This window comes from Sesamum indicum, linkage group LG8 (assembly GCF_026168435.1).
Source record: "Sesamum indicum cultivar Baizhima isolate 11 linkage group LG8, ASM2616843v1, whole genome shotgun sequence".
NCBI classification, from domain to species: Eukaryota; Viridiplantae; Streptophyta; class Magnoliopsida; order Lamiales; family Pedaliaceae; genus Sesamum; species Sesamum indicum.
This window is the reverse complement of record NC_142664.1, coordinates 27,579,471-27,599,337: the sequence shown is the minus strand read 5'-3', so window position 1 is coordinate 27,599,337 and position 19,867 is coordinate 27,579,471. Positions and strand designations below refer to the sequence as shown.

Sequence of the window (19,867 nt, the reverse complement as noted above, 5' to 3'; positions counted from 1 at the left end):
CGGGGACAGTTCTAGAACCGTCTTTTGTCTCAAGTGAGGGAGACTGCAAGCCGTCGGATTGAATGTAGATTATGCACAACCCGGACTAATGGGGAGTATGGAGACCACTAACACCGTACAATACCCATCACAAATACATATCTATATCTATATGATGATTGTATAACTAAATATCATTATTTTTATTATAAATGTATGTAATAATCATATAGAAATAACATTATAAATTTTCTTTTAAATTAGATAGATGTGTAACACAATCAAGATTGCTTATTTCAAAAACAAGTGTTCATTTATCCTCCTCTCAATCTCTAGAGGGGCTGTGTCATGTGTGTGTATATTTGTATTTGTGCTACAAGCTCTATTTATTGTAAGGAAAGTGAAAGTCCCAAATGATCCAAAAGTGATTTAATTGAAAAGTATGACATTTGAACAACTCAATTTTTTGTTTCCTATATAAGTAAAGATTTACATTTCCCATGAAATACAGCTCATGTTGTTATGCTATTCACCTGCAAAGTACTCACAATCAATGTATGTTTTGATCCTCATGCAACTCTTAACAATAAGATACAGAGGGACCAATATCTCTATATTCCTACAGCATCAAGTAGCTCACAGTGTTGAGACACTGAAACAAGTGAGTTAGCCACTATGGCACCACTGGCAGCAACTGCGGGGACACCAATACCTGGAAACGTCGAGTCCCCACAGCAAAAGAGCTGTGGGATTGGGGTTGAGTGCCCAGGGAACGAACCCTTCCCGGCTTTTATGGCAGGACCGTAAGTTCCTCTGTTCCGCCTCAAAAACCTTTGGTGCGTTAATGGAGTTCCCACCAACTTAACCTCACATTTCTCACGATCGAAACCTGGACCAAGAGCACGTTCCACAGCTTTCCACATTACCTGTTGCATGTAAAAGGAAAACTGTAAGTTTGAACAGCCTTCCAACGAGATCCAAGCACATAAATTGCAAGTTCGCATGCACGAATTTCCAAGAAGAAAATAGTATAATCACATCAATTCTGCAACTATATGTTTGCTGATGGACCTAAGCACATGGGAAAACAAACTGTCTGACCAATTACGATTCCTACTTCTAATAGCATCGGTAAGAAAATGACAGAGTCGTGATAAGTATATTTTTAGCTTAACACTGACCATGATGATGGGGCAAAATTGACCGGCAAAGGAGGTTACAGGAAAAAAATTATAACATTTTAACTAAATGTGGAACTCAGAAGCTAGGAAAAGAGTGCTATGGCATAAGAATACCTCACTCCTTTGAGCCTTCAGTTCCTTGTACTCATTACTTCTGCGGTCGAGACCTTCCCAAAGCTCAAACGGCTCGGTTCCAGGTGTATAGGCATGCAACACATGTTTACCGGGTGGCGCAAGATCAGGGCTTAGCACACTGGGTACAGATATTAGAACAACGTTCTGATCGGCGTCAACTCCTCTCTCCCAGTCATTAACAACTATGTGATGGATTCCCAGGTCTTCACGTACACCCTAATCATGGTAGCACAGCGATTATTTTGACCAGAATAAGTAAATGGCAGTTAAATAAAATTTGGAATAAGGTAGACATGCACACACGATGTTATAATAGAACATCCAACCAACCGGTTTACTTTTCTAGAAGTTTGATGATTTTATATAACACGAGTTGATAGCTAATATTAGTGAGATTGCATCCCGAAACTTCCATGGCAGCTGATAGAAGGCAAATTTGTTTCTTTGACGGAAAAATAGTTCTATGCAGATCTAGCCCATTTTGGCAAACAAATCATTTCAGACAATTTCTTCCTAAGATACCACAATACTCACCTCGGCATCAAACCCCAAATGTAGATGCATAAATGATTCACATTGTGGGGTCATTTGTATCCTCTCTTGATAAGGTTTCGGAACGACTTCCTTAGGCAACAGATTCAATGTGTCCCACATAGATGCATTGCTGACCACAGCCTTTTTAGCTCGGACAAACTGAAAGGGACATGATTATCTTATCAAATAGTCGAATTATGTCTAAGTTCACAAAGGCTTTCATAATTAATCTTCAAATTGTTCCTACTCACTTGTCCGCCTCTTAGCTTCACTCCTATAGCTCTACCATCTTCAACAACAATATTTTCCACATGGCTTCTAAGAGAAAGTCGGCCATTAAACTTCTCTAGACCTCGCACAAGAGCATCGACAACTGCACCACTTCCATGAAGAGGATACTCTAAACAGCATCCTGGTTTATACCATTCTGAGAACATGTATATCTGGAAAAGGATTGAGCATAAATACATCATGATCCCAATGAAAGGATAATTTAGATAGCATTGTTCATATGACATGTTAAGAAAATCTGAGGATTGACAAGGCAAAACATAATTTGGAGCCCTTTCAGAAAAAAACACACAAACCATACAGTTAGCTGAAGTTAATTAGAGACATGAAAGTTCTGTAATTCAATATTGATTATGAGGAGCGGAAATGTAGAGATGTAGAAATAATCTGGACACTACTTCTGTCTGAAAGAGAGGCCAAAGGCGGACCCTGGCAGTAGTTACACCACCATCCTGTCTAGCATTATATGGATTCTCACTCAATTAACTACAAACTCAGCAATTCCTACATCTTTTACAATGCAAGGAGATAACATATCCAGCCAAAAATTCCATGGTGAAGTCAAATTGTTCGTCAAGGATACTGATATCCAAAGAAAATAGCAAAATATGTTAATTGAATAGTATAACATGGGTGCCCAAAAGCATCAGAGATAATGGGTGCCAAATCTTGTATTAGTAAAAATCACACAACCGACATAAACTGTATTGCAGTAAAAATTAGTAGATCAAGCATAGAGAACTTCTCAAGAGAAACAGAATCACAGAACTGGAATTTTTTTATAGTGTACTTGAAAGCTTGGTAAAATGGTTACCATCTCTGCAGATAGTATACCATCAGTCTTCACCCCTGCAAGCAAAAAGGCTAGAAGATCCACCCAATTTCGTATAAAAGGATCTTTCAGCCCCAAGGAGTTGATTATCTCTGAGAAGGGTCTGAGGAGCTTTGTAGCACCTAGAGCTCCTTGAGGTCCCATTTGAGCAAAAGATTTTAATAGAGAGGGGGCGTATCTAGCACCAGCAGTTGAGAGAACACCCCAGTCACCCCGGATGGATAGAGGAGGAAGGGCCATTGCAGCTGTAGATAGTGGAAGTATTGCGTCCTATAAAGAACATAAAAAAGTTCATATATGCATGCACCAAAGGAAACTTATTTATATTGAAACATATATGCTCTCAAATCAACAGTCTCTAGGAACTTGCAAATTTTTTTTGAAAGAAGATCAAAGGAAAATATCAGAGACTCACTAGAAGTTTTCTCCATTCTTTCTCAGCATCTGGACCAGCGTATGTCTGGAGATCCTGCAAAGAAAGTAGTACCATACATTTTCCAACAATCCAACTCCAAGTTCACTTATCCAAATATATGATGATCATTTCTATTATCTGGAAGCAGTATTTTGCTCACACTTACAAAGATAAAACTGCAACACCCCTTGTCTGCAGTTTGTCTAATATTACATATTTTTTTTATCATTATTACCATTCATTTGACTTTTCAATCTAAGATGAACTCAGGATAATAAAAATTAAATCAATCGTCATTAGATGTTTTCTTAATGCTCTTATATTAGTAGTTCATAGATACTAATCTCTTCCAAAGTCTGAAGCATGCTCGGTCTTTTTACTTTCTACATGAAAATTTCTATCTATGCTTAAAGAGCGAAAATGTCACTAGTCAAAAAGCAGGAAAAAAATCTGAAGAAAAGGGAAAAGAAATTTGCCCCAGGCTTGAGATCGAAACATGAGGTGGTGAGACTGTACCTTGAAAAAGTCTGTGGGGCCAATGCGAGACAAAAATTCACCTTCTGGTATGTATACCATCCATGAGTCATAGGTTGCACAAGGAAGCGATTCGTCCAATGCATCAAGGACCTTAAATGTTCAACAAGAAACATCTTATAATTTGAAAGAAGTTCAATTTTTGGCTGCACATATCAACAAGCAGAGAGGTATCCTCTGACTTTACGGTTAACAAACACAGCAAATTTTCTAAACCCTGCTAAGTTAAGGACTTTTCAGGTGTTATGCAGCTCTTGTCATAGAAACAAATTGAAAAGACTGAAGCAAGATAAACTAACATACTTGTGCTAGAGGGTTTGCCTGAGGACCCCTCGATTGAAAACCAGAGAACAAAGACGGACCAGAGTCAAACTTGTAGTCTTTTATCTCAAAGGAATGAGCGGCACCTCCCGGTCGATCATGGCTTTCTAATACCAGAACGTCTTGATTATATCTAGCCAGAAGTGCACCACAACACAGCCCACCAATTCCACTCCCTATGATGATAACATCTGCCTCGGGTTTGCCTGCACATCATTCTGCAGTCGCATTATAAGGTTTCTGTGCAGTTAGAACCAATTGACAGACGATAACTCTTATTACATAAAGATTCTAGATCTTTGTAACATCTAGTTTGGACAGCTCATGCCGAAATGTTTTAGGACATATCATTTCAACTTTGGAAGACAAGCCAAGCCCTCCTCTAACTCTGGAAACTCTACCTACCTTGTTGTGACATTAACCAACCAAACCTATAGATAAGTAAGAAATCCATTGAATCCAGTAAGACCTTGAAAAGAAAGAACAGCTCCTGAAGACCAGGGACCAAACATACTCAAGCACAGCCAGATCCATTCCACAATGTTAACAAATTATTTATGCTTCAACATTCATTCACAAACTCTAATCATTAAGATTCGCATAAGATAGGCAAGTTACAATTATGTGTTATCCGAAATGGAGATGGATCAAGCTGAACAATGAAACTCGATAAAAAGATTGACTTTGAAGAAATGCATCACCAATAGGCCATTACATAGAGACACTCCTTGACTCCATGTTCAGATTCCCCACTTTTTGTTTTTGAACTGACCATAATTTCAACAGAAGTTCAAATACTAGAAAACCATGGCATTTTGTTTCAGAACTTAGGTTATGAAATAACAAGATGGTGAGAAATCTTGACAAATCCCTCAGTGATAATCATATGATGTTAAGGAATGGCTCGGTTGTCAAAGCCACCTACCATACGTTTAACAGAATGTATATATAGTACAAAGCAGGCAGTAGGACCGCTTCTCAGACAGAGCACCTCAGGCTTTGTCCTATCAATTAAGCTCCACTGTGGAAAGGGAAAAGTCCAAGACTCGTAAGGACAGAATAGCTTAGAGTCGAGGACAATTAACCATCAATATTACTAAGTTATTCATAATCTTGAAACATCATTGACTAATCATTCTTTTCCAACTTTCTTCTCGAAAATATGGACTGCGCATGTAGAGAGAGGGAGTGAGAGAGAGACCTGGGAAGTTGTGAGTGAGCGTTGGAGAAGGATAACCGTTGGAAGAGGTCTCTAAGGCATTGTTGGAAACTCGCGCCAAAACAGTTGGGGTTGTGCGTTTGGACTTGAAAGATGAAAAGGGTTGGAAGAAGTGAGGAAAGTTAGTTCCAATACCGCCACCACTCAATCGCAACGCCATGGACGACGAAGGTGTGTGTGTGTCAGCGAGTGCAAGAGAGAGAGAGAGAGGTATTGGTCTTTGTTTCTTGATGTTAGCGGAGGGAAGATGACGACGTGGTTCTCAGTTGAACGCTGGAGCAACATGTGGTGAGAGAGAGACTCCTCACCATACAAGATTTTAACACACAATTTTGTCATGTCATGTGTGCTTGTAAGAAAAATATATTGTTCATATTTAGGTTTATTTTCTGTAAATTCTTTATTTCACTTCATCACTTTTCTTTTCTTCTCTTTCTTTTGGGGGTGGGGGGTTGTGAAGACGTAAAATGTAATAAATAAATGAAAGTAAGTTGTAGTACTGTAGCATACTATATTTCGTGACACTCTTGAAATGGTTTACTATGCAATATTTGGCCCATACTCGAGCATTCTTTCTCAGTGCAGCTCAAACATACAGACTTATAATCTACAACCGAAATTAACCAAAAGAGATTGAACGGAAGGGTGGACGATAAATCTGCAGGGAGAGAGAATTAAAACCACCAATGCAGTGCGTCATTGTAAGCTCATTCTATTTCATTCAGATCAACCATAATAGGTCAAAGCTAATTGCATTTCCTCAAAAGCTTCGAGGTACACGCAAATTAGTATCATACACCTAAAAAACTTACAACTAGAGGGCTGACGGCAGCTTAGAGCCACTTTCTTCAACAAACCCAATTACAGTTGACCCTGGTGCTATCCGGGGCCTACACAATTTGTATATTTCAGCGAGCCAGATGCAGACCGCTCGACAAAACATATATAGTAGCTGACAGTAGCAGTACACACCATTCCAGATTTGTATTTACAGTTCGGCAAAGGAAGTCATCCATCTAAGAAGCTAATATCTTGATGGCCAGTCAATCAATGGCAAGAGTTGGAGACGAATAGCCTGCCAATTAGTATAAACCCTAATCATAGGGACACCCTGAAATATGGTGGTGCTATAAGCCGACTATATTCACTTTTTCAACTTCTTGCTCATATCTCTGACCATCTTCAACTTAGAATCATGGTTTCTTCATCCACCAAGCAGTAAATACACCAATACCTGTAGCATTCAGGCAAAACTTACGTGCCTCTACAGTCTTTCAAGCACGCATTGTCCGTCTCCACAAACCTGCTCATGCAGGATATCTTTCAGGCAAGACAACTCCAGATGTATGCTTCAATATGGTAACTGTTCAAAGCATTTCACTGCATCAGAAGCACCCAATTCAATCAGAACAATGCAAAATTTCATTCTTCAAAGCACTCATCCCACTCACCCAAAATTCATTTCACAGGGCTACGGCCAAGGAGAGGAACTAACCAAATGCGTATCACAAAGGAGAAATCGAAGAAACAGTGGTAGTTCTTTAACATGAAAAACATATTTTCAGTATTTTCTTTAAACATTCAGCAGTAAGAAAAGCTCCCAATCACAACAGTACTGAATTGTTGAATTCTATATTAAGTAGCATATTGCTCCAATGACTGTATTTGCCTCGAGCGTAGGACTCAACCGGATCAGAATGTTTACTCTCATGCACATTTACCTGAACCTCCCAATGGGCTGGCTCCAGACCTACCCACAGAATCATCATTCATGAACCAAATCGTGATATGAACTGGACAATGGTTTGCTCTATGGAGTAGATCCAACCCAACTGTCTAGATTAATGGGTCCTGATCTACTGACGAGCCAACCCATCTCCATGCATGCAGAATATACAATAAAAATTTAGGTTTCTCATTTTTCTAAGCTATATATTAAACAAAAAGCCCTAAATAACCAAAATCAGATAAAAACAAAGTTATGAACAAACAAAGCTTACCATATACGACAAGACTATGTGCCAGAACTCGACTTTTGGACCCACACTTGTTTCTGAAAGTGTGTGAAGAAAATTAGCAAACGTACAATACATGTGAATCAAGTGGGTGATAATTGTTAGTATGAGGCAGCGGGCATTCTGATTATGTAGCATACCTCATGCGAACCATAGCCAGAAGAAGCACCTCTTTTCAAAGATTTTCCCTCCACATTTGAAGAGACATCAGCATCCTTGACATTATAGGCTGAGCCACGGCGACCCCCATGCCTATAAGAACCTATAGAAGTTCATAAACCATCAGAATGCAAATTAATGATGGTAAAGGATCATAGCATTGATTCTTGTTCCAAACTATGAAGGTAATACAACCATTGTCAACAGAGTAATGACTGCCACGACCGCTTCCACTGGGTCTGTATTCACTACCACGGGCAACCAGCATTTCATGTTTCTTCTCTACATGAGTTCCTGAAAAGTCAAAGAATTAATATTTAAAGCCCAAGAATTGAGAAGAGAAATTAGAAACAAAGGCAACTTTGGCATGATATATTCTAATTGCCAAAAGGAGTTTGGAAAAAGGAAAATAATCATCCAGTAAAGTATGAAACTTATCCTATTGAAATCCAAGAAAATTCTTGTCCTATGTCTACACCTTCTGCAGAATCCAACACTTGGGATGCGGATGATAACGAATCATCACTTCCATGTGATCCATCTGACCGCCGAAGAGGGGTCCAAACACCACGATCAGGCCTATCCTTGTTTCTTGTTCGTCTTTCCTGCTTCTCCATATGGACAGCTGGTAAGTCATTTGGAACTACCTTATCCTCAGGTGCCCCATTTGTATCTTTCTGAGATAACTGTACAGTAGGGGGTCGAGGAGGTTTTTTCTCCCTGTCCTGGTTAGAACTCTGGATACGAAGTTCTAATTGAGATCGTGATGATGGTTGATTTTGACGAGTGTCCCTGTTAAGCAGAATGCTCCTGATGATCCTTCCACTGCCTTCACGTTGCTGATTCAGTTTTGGAAGAGCAGAAGTCTGTGAAGTTTTAGCAGGAGTTGCTGCATTCTGCTGCAGAAATGAACCGCCAGAAACCTACAGAAGGAGAACATGAGTTACCTTTTCTGTTTTCTTAAGTCTAACCTCAAAACCTGCAACGTTCATGCAGTCAAATGGATTTATTCCACAGCAATAATGAATCCATTGCTTCATGCATGAGATGTTCATTGGGTAGGGCTAACGTAATGTCAGTGATCATACTCATAATAAAGTGTGCTTAACATTTAGGGACAGCCAGCAGAATGACTGGATGAGATTGAAACATTTATTTCCGCACTGGAGTTACAACTAAAACAGTAAGTTCATGTTTTCTCTCATTTTAAACATCAAGGAACTCATTTTGATTAGATTTCACGAAATCATTTATTTCCGCCAGTTTGAAACAATGCTCAATCCTCCACCAAAATGTCAAGGATGTCAGAGTCTCCTAATCCTGAACCTAACACTACCAAAAAGTTCCTCAAGATTTTGCAAATATGTGAACATGAGATGAGATCGTTCAGAACTACACTTGAATCTGATCAAGAGAAGTAACAAATGTCAACTATAGATGAGGTCGATTAAGTAGTTGACGCCAGGGAAAATCCGATAACCTCACTATGCAACCTTCACAAGGGTTGTTTTTTCCAACACAAGCAGAACTACTATCATAATGCAAATGTATTCACAATTGCATCTCTATCGATCAGTACAGCTTCAAGACTTGGGAATTCAAATAACAACTCCACATAATTTTGTTGTGGCATTTTCAATATGTTGAATTCTTTACCCATGTGCTCATCACAGTCCCATAATGACATAAAAGAAAACACTTCATCATTCAAACTTCTGAAAGCTAACTCTGACTTACCCACCATGTAATAATTCAAAAGGAAAGGGCTACTGAGCTGAATTTGCATTTTACTAGTGACACCATAATATAATTACAATACAGTAGAAGACTTACGTTAGAAATTTCTTTTTCTTTTCCCTTCAGGAGCAGGATTTTCTTCTTCCCAATTTCAGTGAATCCTGAGACTCCTAAAAAGAAATCAAATAGCATCCCATAAACTGTCGGCAAGAGTAACAACCAAGAAAATTTTCGAAAGATGGGAAAATTAGCATTTCACCACCCAAAAAGGATAAGAAAGAGGAGAAATAACAGCTAGAAAAATCTGAAACAAATCCAAAATCCACAAACCCTGAAATGCCTATTACATAAACTCACATGAGTAGAATTTATGACATTTGATCCAGATATGAGAACAGACAAAACCATAACGAAACAACTCATCATTCTGTCCATCAACAAGAAAATATAAATCAAAGAGAAGCTTGATTATCCTTTCCAAGATAAACAGATTCTCATCAACCTATTGCATAAGTGTGATGCTTCATTTTTATTGTTTGGTTGTTTCATTTTTCCGATTCTCAACCTCCAGAAGTACATAATGAGAAGTACTAATTGCTTCCGTTCTATGCCTGAATAAAGCACCTCGACTCCCATCTAGTTCACATCCTAATCCAATATACTTATTGCTTTCCACAAAAGGAGTAATATCTACTCGAGTTCCAAAAATATTAGTGCCAGACAACTCTCTTCCCATGGTGATATTATACAATAAAACTTTACAAACAGTAAACAAGAAAAATGCCTGGTACAGAGAGCTCTTAAAAAGTGCGAAAGCTGACCATTTTTCTCGTAGCTTCTCCTTAAAGTTAAAGGAGAAAGGAAAAGAAAAAGAAAGAGCATAATGATAATGAATTAACGAAACTGATAAAAGAAAGAAATAAAGCCTGAGAAAGGCAAAGATATCAACCAACTTTTCACCTTACTTATCATGACAAATTCAAAACCAAAATGACACAGGACAGAATCATTTACGATATTCTCATAGAATACAATGACAATCTAGCACAAACATGGATGCATTATTATCATTGGGTAATTGTTATCCATCAATAAGACATACCACTTTCCCCTGGCGAGGATACATTACGTGACATGGCTGCTGAACCAGACTTGTCCACAAGCTGTTGATCATCTTGTTTGGGAACCAGAGAATTGCTTGAGCTGTCTATGCTGCTTACAATCTTGGAGCTGTCTCTTAATACATACTGCACATAATACATAAGTGACACATTAGTATTATAACCATCAGATCAAAGAAACATATTTGATCCTATATCACAGTACATATAAGCACATATGTAAACTTGTGAACCGAACAAAAAAGACTGAAAAAGCATATTTGTAAGCACCTACATTACTGGAAAAACTGTAAAGTTCATTATGAAAAGCTAAGTTCCACTAACACAGGACCATCAACAATTTAGAAGTAATAATCAGAAATAGGAGAAGAGTGCATTAGCCCAACATAAAGATCTAGATTGTTTATGGTGACTACCGAACAGTATAGACAATAAACTTAAATACCAGATCAAAGCGATACACACAGTTCCGAGTTCAGGAAGGACTGCCATGTAGGGGGTATATATGGAATTAAATACAAACATCAAGAGTGTAATCCAGTCATCAGCAAGTGAATAATACAAGATATCGTGCTAGTTTTCAGTAATCAAATATAGGAAAGAGATCGAGAAGGAAAGGAAAAATGCATCATATCAGAAAGTTCATTAAACTGTATTGCATCTGTATCTTGGTACCTATTACTAATGTAGCCATTTATGCAAAGATTTTTCGCAACAATTAATTCCATTGCATTTTGAGTAAAAATCTTTCATTGGACAGGGATTACAAACCATTTGAAAAACTATGATCATGGGGACCAATTCTCGACATTATATTCACACAGTCTGAAGTAATCACAACTGAATATCCATTTACCATGGTAGTAGAAGCCCTCCTCTTATCAGAGCCTCTTTTTGAAGAACCTGAGATTGGATTCCTTGATGATACCCCACTGGCCCTTCTAGCTTGCTTTCCATTCAACATGGATCTCTATTAAGGGTTAAGAGAAAATCAAGCGCATGTTCGAAGTTAACCAAGAGCTCCACAAAGGGAAGCAGCAATGAAATTATGTAGATGATCATATAATTATCCACGATAACTGAAAACAAGAGAAACACGGTACATAAATTGTTTCCATCAAAAGATCCACATACGTGTGGCAATCAAAGGGTACACTGCCACAGGAAAAAGAACAGAGAAGGAATACAAATCCCATAACTACAACCAACCTAAAAAGCAAAACCATAATTCAGATGTGTTAGTAAATTCAAAATGAACCCACATCCTACATTTTTGCAGTGGTATACATAAAAGAAAAAGACTAGCAGATAATTTTCCATGGTCAGGGTCCCATGTAGCTTTTGGCCTCTCCAAAAGAAATGGCCTCAATTAAAATAATTTCAACAATAAAAGAATTAGTGAAACAAAAATACCAAAAGCAAGTTAGTACATAATTCTACCTATCTAAAAGTCTAGAGCTTAATTTCCATGGTCAGGTTCCCATGTAGCTTTTGGCCTCTCCAAAAGAAATGGCCTCACTCAATTAAAATAATTTCAACAATAAAAGAATTAGTGAAAAAAAATTTCCAAAAGCAAGTTAGTTACATAATTCTACCTATCTAAAAGTCTAGAGGTTTCCAACATGTTTCTGTTTTATCCCTTTTTTCTACCAATACTTAAATCCGCAACTCAACCACCAAAACTGTCAAATAAAGATCTCATAGGAGTTACATATTGACGAATCATAAGGCCTGAAATCACAACAAGAACCTTCTTGTTGCAGAAGCACGCTCCGCCCTAAGTACCTAAGTATTCAATTTCAGTAGCTTTCATCTGCAGTAAATCGCGACTTCTGCTCATGCTTCGCCCATTTTTCTAAAAGATAAATATTTTTCTTTGACCTCAATATAAAGCATGATAAAACAAAGCCAAAAAAAGTTCCCAATACCCATATTCCCCTACTAAGGGCAAACCAAAATTTGATCTTCAACCAAATGAGTGCGGACACGGGCAAGAAAGAGTGAGAGAGAAGAGGTGGAGAGAGACCTCTGCTAACCAGATGCATGAATATTTTTATTGTTCAGACAAACTTGGTAAAGGCAAACATAACAAATTACATGGGGACAATACAACAGCCATTAGAAGCAAATAATATGGAAAGCTTTACCCATAAATATTTTAAGAGTGAAACGATTCATGTATTTCTCAAGTAAACCAACCTAGCTGCTCTGATATGTTCCAAAAGGAGAGGAAAAGGTCAGTTGCACACAAAAATAATGAGATTCCTACCCGAGCTCCACCCTTTGCAGCTCTTCTCTGACGAACATAGTCCATTAAAGGAGTTACTATAGGGACATCCTTAGGAGCACCTAAAACAAAGTGGGCAAGCATCAATTAAAAAACTGAAAACAATTGTCATTTTCATTTTATAATAATTTCATGACTCAAATGTTTGCTTGACTTCCAACGCCTGAGCTGATATATAATTAAGACTGACCTGCTCGTTCTGCTTCCTTCCTCTCCAATTGTATTTCTGCACTGGGAAGATTCTCTATGGGCTTTGCAAGAAATTCAAGGAACTCCAAATATTCAGGATCTACACGTTAGTCAACAAATCAACATATATTCAAAGCGAGTGAATGATGGCTCCTACGCCACATGCAATCAGCAGACACAAATTACCTTTCAATATAGTGCCTTCACGGCCATCCTTCTTAGACCACTGCTTTGGAACACGTTGGGAAGGAGCATACTCAACAATTGTTTTAAATTGAGAACCTAGAAAGATAGAAGAGGTCGAAAGTCCCAATCAGATAACGAATTTTTTAAAATATCTATGCATAGCAGAAAGATTCTAAACTAAAAATCCATTTCATTAAATCAAACAGCATTAAAGGTTAAACCGAGCCTGGCAATGAAGCAAACCTAGTAAAGCTCAAATAAATAAAAGACCATCATATTGTCAATCCACCGTGGACTGAATGCAAACATCTAAAACATTACCTTTCTCGTTGACAAAAACATGACCATTGAAAAACTCAGCAAACTCAATCACATCTTCTGGTTTATTAAAGTCGATGTAAGCTCTAGAATATTTTGGATGCTTCAGGCTGCAAAAGCAAATGTATGAATTCAGAAAGAAATGAGAGTAGAAACAACTTGATTAATTACCTACGAGCACTTAGTGATGGAAACAAAACTTGGCTGAAACCTCTTTCATCATGAAAATGGTAATAATGATGAGTTTCCACACAGAATTATTGTCACAACAAATGCAAAGCCAACCATTAACAAACAAACAAATTTTTTGAAAGTAGGAATGTGCAGACCTAAGATACTTTCGCAACAGCTGCTTAACATGTCTATATTCAGGAAGGTTCCGGGTCTAAAATAAGAACACAATAATGGTGATAGTTACGTTTTCATTAGCACCATCTATGACCAGGGTCATTATACCTGTCTGCCATACTTATAAACTCCATACAGATAATAGATAACCAAATGCCAAAGAAATCTTAGAAATGCATGGTTAACATTTGTAATGATGTCTGGTTATTCTAACTGAACAAACATAAAAGATACGAGCCAATTATAGACTGAACAAGTGTCCAAAAAGATTGGAAGACAAGCTGATAAAATGATTGTAACATCCAAAAAATGGCAATCTTAAGATTATTTCTTGAACTATGCATTGTTCCATGTCTTGGCAATCTTATATTCATTTCTTGCTACTAATCATTTGCTCATTCATCCCATAACTCCAGAAGAAAAAGCAGCCACATAAATCGGTTGGTGCTGGAAAATGAAAATTTCACTTTTTTATGGTCTCCAAGATTTTATCCTCAATAAAAATATGAGCAGAAAATCTCTCCACTTCCACATATCCCATAGAACAAAACACTAAAATCTGCGGGTCAGTAACAAAGCAAAACAACTACGGATACTTTCCTGAAGAAAAATTCCTAACCATACTAGGGGAACTAAATTCTAAAAGATCGAAGATGGTGGAAGTTGTAACTTTTTGCATTATCAATGGTCCCACTCAATGCCATGTGGCAGTGGCACCCTCAAAACTGGCAACAAATCCCAACAATAAACAGTTACACAGCTTCTCCGGAGAAAACTCGGAACCATAAGCTAATGGCCGTTACAGTCCTAAAATCTAGATATCACTGCAACATCAAATTTCTCTTCAATAAACCCCTCATGCTTTAATGCCCAACGATCGAAACCACCAAACTGAAAAGTACAGCCAGATGATCATATCACCAAAAACCAAGAATGCTATCAAGTAACTAGTCAAGCATCACACTACTTCCCTAGGATTCCAGTACCAGTAACCATTCTAATACTTCCAACAATTCAATTATTCAAGAGAAGCATAAACCTTACAGAACATAAATTGCTTAGGTGACACAGCATTCCTGAAAACGACAAACTTCTTCCATTAACTCAGAGTACCACAGAGGCATAAAAGAGAGATAGATGCAAAAATGCAAATCAGTACACCAGGATATTAACGCCTGATAATCCAAACCACCAAACCGAAAAATAAAGGCAGAGATCATATCATCAACCACCACCCATCAAGCATCCGACAAAATAAATGCATTTCGCTACTTCTCCAGTATCCCCCAGAACTCTGGGTTGTTCCTGGTCATTGATAGCTTGGGAAATAAGTTACATTTATCTGAACTCGTGAATATCATGCAACACCAGTGCAGCTTGCATGCCATCCTATCCAGCAGAGCCCATATCAAAAGCAAAATATGATGAAAAATGAAAATAAAACTTTAAGTTCCTAAACCTGTTCTAAAAGTTCAAGCCATCACAAATCAATCAAATGCTCACCTGAATTCTTCTAAACTGAAAAACAAACTAAAACTAGCACACACTCTCCACACAGACATTCTTATGTTCCTGCTCAATCCAACTATTAATTAAAAAAGAAACAGCAAAATGTAACATCAATCAAAGCATTTTCTATTAAAAATAGATGAGCATAATTGCACCTAAAACCTTACCTGGATTTCCCAGGGCGAAACACAAGCCAAAGGTAGCGGCCAACGAAGCGAGAATCAACATGCTCGACAAGGTTTGACTGAGAAATCGTCGGCGGTAAGTGCCGCAGCACCACCTTCGTTCGATCTAGTGGACCCTTCATGTGCAACAAAACCCTAACACCGATTCTACAACTAACAATAAATTTTTTTTTTTTTTAAAGAAAAAAGGAGCAGTTCAATTAACTCAAATTCCAGTCAAGATAACCCCTTCAAAGCCCTGAAATTACATCTCAAAACGCGGTTTTTGGGCATCGATCGGTGATATTTCCCCTGAGCCCTAATTTTGAAATTTGGACTTGCAAGTGGCCATGCAGAGAAAGAGAGAGAAAATCGAAGAGGGAATTCAGAGAGACAATTGAGAAATTGTGAAGTAAGAGAGAGAGAGAGACAGAGAGTGGGGAAAGAGGATTTCGTGCTAGTGTGAATATATATGTATCTGTTGTGTGCCTGCCTTTTTCCTTCTTTCCGTATACAAACGTACGTATTCGCGTATTCAAACGTATACGCTGACGTAGAATTAAGTGATTTGACTTTCTACTCTTTTTTGTTTTTCCTATTATCCTATATATAATAATCAATTTCTTATAAAAATATACTATAAATAAAAATAGAATACCTAAATCAATAAATTACATTTAAGAAAAAAAATAAAAAAAATTAACCACCATATCTAGCACCGGGTATAATTATCATATTTACAAATAATGCATATTAACTATCATTCACAAGTATAGAGGGCCCTTATATCTTTACATCAGTATAGATGTATATATGCGCACAACCCAAAAAAATAATTAGTTATAGGTCATGTTTTGTGTGATGAGATAAATATATGTAATTATATATGAAAAATTATATTTAATAATTTTAATGTTTGTTTTCGTTTAACAAATAAATTTTCACGTTAATTAAAATTATTAAATGTGTTAATAATTTTCTTATCTGCATATTTTTAGTACAACGTAAAAAATTATTTATTATATATACATAGAAATGACAAGTGTTTAAAAAACACGTGAGTGGGATGAAGGTAAAATTATCAAATTAGAGAAACATTAAAAAAATTGTAATTATGTGAATATCGCCATTTTTCATCCAATATCTTGACAAAATCGAGACATAACATAACAAAAGCTATTATGATTAATTGTATTTTTTAAACTGTACACTAATTATTTTCGATTGATGAACCCAATTCTATTTTTTGGTATTTTCATTTTCAGTGAACAGTAGAAAATATGTATTAGTTAAAAGATGGTATTTTACATTGAAGAATCAACATTTATCAAAGAGAATAGGTGTAAAGAAAGAAGTTCACTTTAATTACTGTTTTAAAACTGAAAATGAGAACACAAAGAAAGAGTGATTTAGTTTCCAATTGCTACTGCACAGTACAGAACCAGTTGTCACTATGAACATCAGTTATTCAGATATACACTCAAAAATAGGAATTCCAAACTTTGAACAATTGATTTGGCCAGTAATCACCATATATGTATAACCAATCACTCTCCAAAAACAATAACTCAAAATCCCTGGTACATATGCTACAACCTGCAAATGGGAAAGATGCTATTAGCTAGTTCTATGAGTTGCCCAGCTTAAAGTGCCATTTAGATCTTCGCGGGAGATGGTAGTCGGAAACCGGGGCCAACAAGATCGTAACCAATGAATGCATGCAGACCTGATGAAAGATAGAGTAAACAGAAACTTTCATTTAAAGGCAATAGATGAAGTCGGAAATAAGCTCTTGAAATCCAACCATTCATTCAGAGAAAATATAAATAAACTGCACAAGAAAAGTAACAGAAGATCCAGCTACACAGAAAGGGGTTGTCACCTTAACGAACAGTGAAATACAAAAGCCAAACGTGCTCAGTCCCGTAGACCAAGCTCAACTTCAAGCTCGTCATCCTCCTCAAACAGCTTCAGCAGACGAGCGTACTGCTCATCGCGTTTCTTCTTTTGCCAATATTTGAAAAGGAAAAATGATAACAGAGCAACTGTGGCGAGCACCAAACATACAAGTGCTATCATGGATCTGTCGCTGCCACCATGACGTACCATTTTTATTTCAGTTTTTGGAGTTGGCGAATCATCGGAATAGGCTGCATGGAGAATTTATACCTTAGAGGAATTAGTGGATAAAAAGACGATAACTTCCTGAATTAAGAGTAAGAAAACGCCACAGTTACTTTTGCTGAGGAATACCTTTGGAGAGAAATTTTATCTGAGCCAGAATGCATCATATATATCATGCTTTTATGATGAAAGTTGTTACCAACAAAACTAACATAAACTTATCAAGACAACAATGTTAAAAGATTTACTCAGTAATATATACACCAAATGAAGCCCATTGGAACAAGAAGCTGAGAAAAGGTAAGGGCCTCCAGACAAACAGCATAGATTGCAATAACCAGAAACATCAAGACTCCTGAAGCCAAATTGACAAACACACATCGCATTATAGGGTTGAAGATAATAAAAACATAATAAAATGTGAATTTTCTAAGAGAGATATCATTGAAGTTCCTCTGTCAAGCGGTGGTTTTCCGAAACTCTACATCTAAAAAGCAAGAACTATTACTTCAGTTTGTGTTCTATAACCCACTAAAGTAATATTACCCTCAACTGAACACAAAGAAGTTGAGTTACATAGAAAAATATATTTCCCAAACTTACTAACTAATTTCAATTCGAGGGACAGCAAGGGCCTCTCGGTGACTACGGAATACTTAAATATCGGGATGTTGGCTGAGGAAAGTAACGGCAGACAGGGAAGCAACGGAATGTTGTGATAAAAGCAAGCAAAGAGAGAGATTAGACAAGGAATTAGATCTCCAGCAGCTCATCTTGCCGGAGTGCACAGAATTTCATTATTCAGGAAAACTTTCCATTTCGTTGCCTTTCCCGTCTTCCATTTCCAATAGCTGCTGAGTAAATATCGCTTCATAATTTTTCTTTCGCCAATTGCATTATCATCTGTTCATTTTCCAGATTTTAAATGAAAATGTCCATTGAATTGTGTAGGAATCCTGCCCTTTCGATTTAAGCTTCTCTAATCTGTTTCCCCCTCCCTCAATCTCAGGGATCAGCAAAATTTCACATATCTGCCTCAAATACTTGCATCAATTCCTCTTTCTCTCTCCTTCTTCTGATCTTTTTGGCAGAAAATGAGATACTCTAATCTGAAAGGGGATCATATCAAATTATAATCCCCCAAACCCACAATTCCAAACCCAAAATGTCATTAATTATTACAAAAATAAAGAAAAGGCAGAGAGGAAACCTAATCGATTAAACTACTCCCACCAACAAACAAATTTTTAACAAAATAAAAATAAATCAAACCGTAACAAAATTAATCTTCTCCAAAACGCAGAAAAAACAAGTAAGAAGAAACGAACATCCACAGAGAAAACAAATTCAAGCATATTACAAACACAAAACTACTGCAAAAACTAACGAATCAAACGAGGATCTAAGGCGAGAGAACCTGAAATGAAAAGCAGCGATATCGAAGAAAAGAACGCCAGAAGAAGACGGAATCCTCTTCCACTTGAGATCTCTCTCATTTTCTCTCACCGAAATTCTCTCTCTAAAACCCTTCTTCAATTTCTTTTTCTTGTGCTCGGGAATTATCGACCCTTTTCTGCGCTGTCATATATTTCCTTGTTGAGAAAGGAACGCAATGCTGCTTTGTTGCATTACTGTGGTAAAATGCAGCTGTCGTTAGATATGATCACCTTTTTGAGGTTTTATTCCAGACAAAATATCACTCTGTCTCTCATATGTTTTCTCTCTGCCCAAAAACTGACAATTACTGTTATAAACCATAAACCTTTTTGTAATTGTCCTCAAATTAAGATACAAAAATGCCCTAGAGAAAAATATGACAATTCAAGCAAATATACACGTTTTTTTGCTGGATTAGTGTATCATTAAAAAAAACATGATCTTGTAATAAATGTATTATTCACCATTTTTTTTTATAATTTATTCAATTCAATCAAATTTTATTGAGTAAATCCTCTTAAAATTATATTTTATAGTGTTTGGGTTTTGATGATGTGCATTAAAATTAACGTAAATTATTCAAATATAATATATGCTGTCGTCCCATTAATGTATAGTTTAGAAAATAATCACCTCACATGATAAATGTATCAACTATACTGTTTTATAATAAATTTAATTTGATAAAATACGATTTGAAATAGTCGTCTGATAATTTTATAACACTAATTACTTTTAAAATATTGATCATAACTAAATAGAATTTATTATTTTAAAATACTTTTTTTTTTTTTTACAAATTCAATTGTTGTAAAACTAATTCTACCAAATC

At 36.8% G+C, this 19,867-nt stretch overlaps 3 protein-coding genes across 5 annotated transcripts; all 3 read right to left on the bottom strand.

Annotated features, from left to right (window-relative positions):
- Positions 1-393: 393 nt before the first annotated feature.
- Positions 394-5,788, bottom strand: LOC105169083 (FAD/NAD(P)-binding oxidoreductase family protein). Its single transcript, XM_011089362.3, has 9 exons — positions 5,424-5,788; positions 4,205-4,428; positions 3,884-3,994; positions 3,368-3,421; positions 2,935-3,222; positions 2,081-2,272; positions 1,830-1,988; positions 1,275-1,511; positions 394-905 (listed from the first exon to the last, which is right to left on the bottom strand). Exons 1-9 carry the CDS (start codon positions 5,599-5,601, stop codon positions 591-593), a joined length of 1,758 nt encoding a protein of 585 aa, XP_011087664.1. The 5' UTR covers positions 5,602-5,788; the 3' UTR covers positions 394-590.
- Positions 5,789-6,137: 349 nt separating this feature from the next.
- On the bottom strand, positions 6,138-15,939 carry LOC105169421 (regulator of nonsense transcripts UPF3). Of its 3 annotated transcripts, none has more exons than XM_088883868.1 (13): positions 15,478-15,939; positions 13,457-13,563; positions 13,136-13,231; positions 12,951-13,049; positions 12,743-12,822; positions 11,330-11,443; positions 10,455-10,599; positions 9,449-9,522; positions 8,094-8,538; positions 7,811-7,909; positions 7,597-7,718; positions 7,442-7,494; positions 6,138-6,804 (listed from the first exon to the last, which is right to left on the bottom strand). In XM_088883868.1, the coding sequence occupies exons 1-12, from the start codon at positions 15,615-15,617 to the stop codon at positions 7,456-7,458; spliced, it is 1,560 nt and encodes a 519-aa protein (XP_088739994.1). In that variant the 5' UTR covers positions 15,618-15,939; the 3' UTR covers positions 6,138-6,804; positions 7,442-7,455. The 3 variants fall into 3 exon arrangements, with proteins under 3 accessions (XP_088739994.1, XP_088739995.1, XP_088739993.1); XM_088883869.1 differs by having other exon boundaries at positions 6,138-6,821; positions 9,449-9,513; XM_088883867.1 differs by having other exon boundaries at positions 6,138-6,821; positions 15,478-15,938.
- A 980-nt stretch (positions 15,940-16,919) lies between these two features.
- Positions 16,920-19,277, bottom strand: LOC105169082 (uncharacterized). Its single transcript, XM_011089361.3, has 3 exons — positions 19,016-19,277; positions 17,357-17,624; positions 16,920-17,200 (listed from the first exon to the last, which is right to left on the bottom strand). The coding sequence occupies exons 1-2, from the start codon at positions 19,092-19,094 to the stop codon at positions 17,392-17,394; spliced, it is 312 nt and encodes a 103-aa protein (XP_011087663.1). The 5' UTR covers positions 19,095-19,277; the 3' UTR covers positions 16,920-17,200; positions 17,357-17,391.
- Between the last annotated feature and the right edge of the window lie 590 nt (positions 19,278-19,867).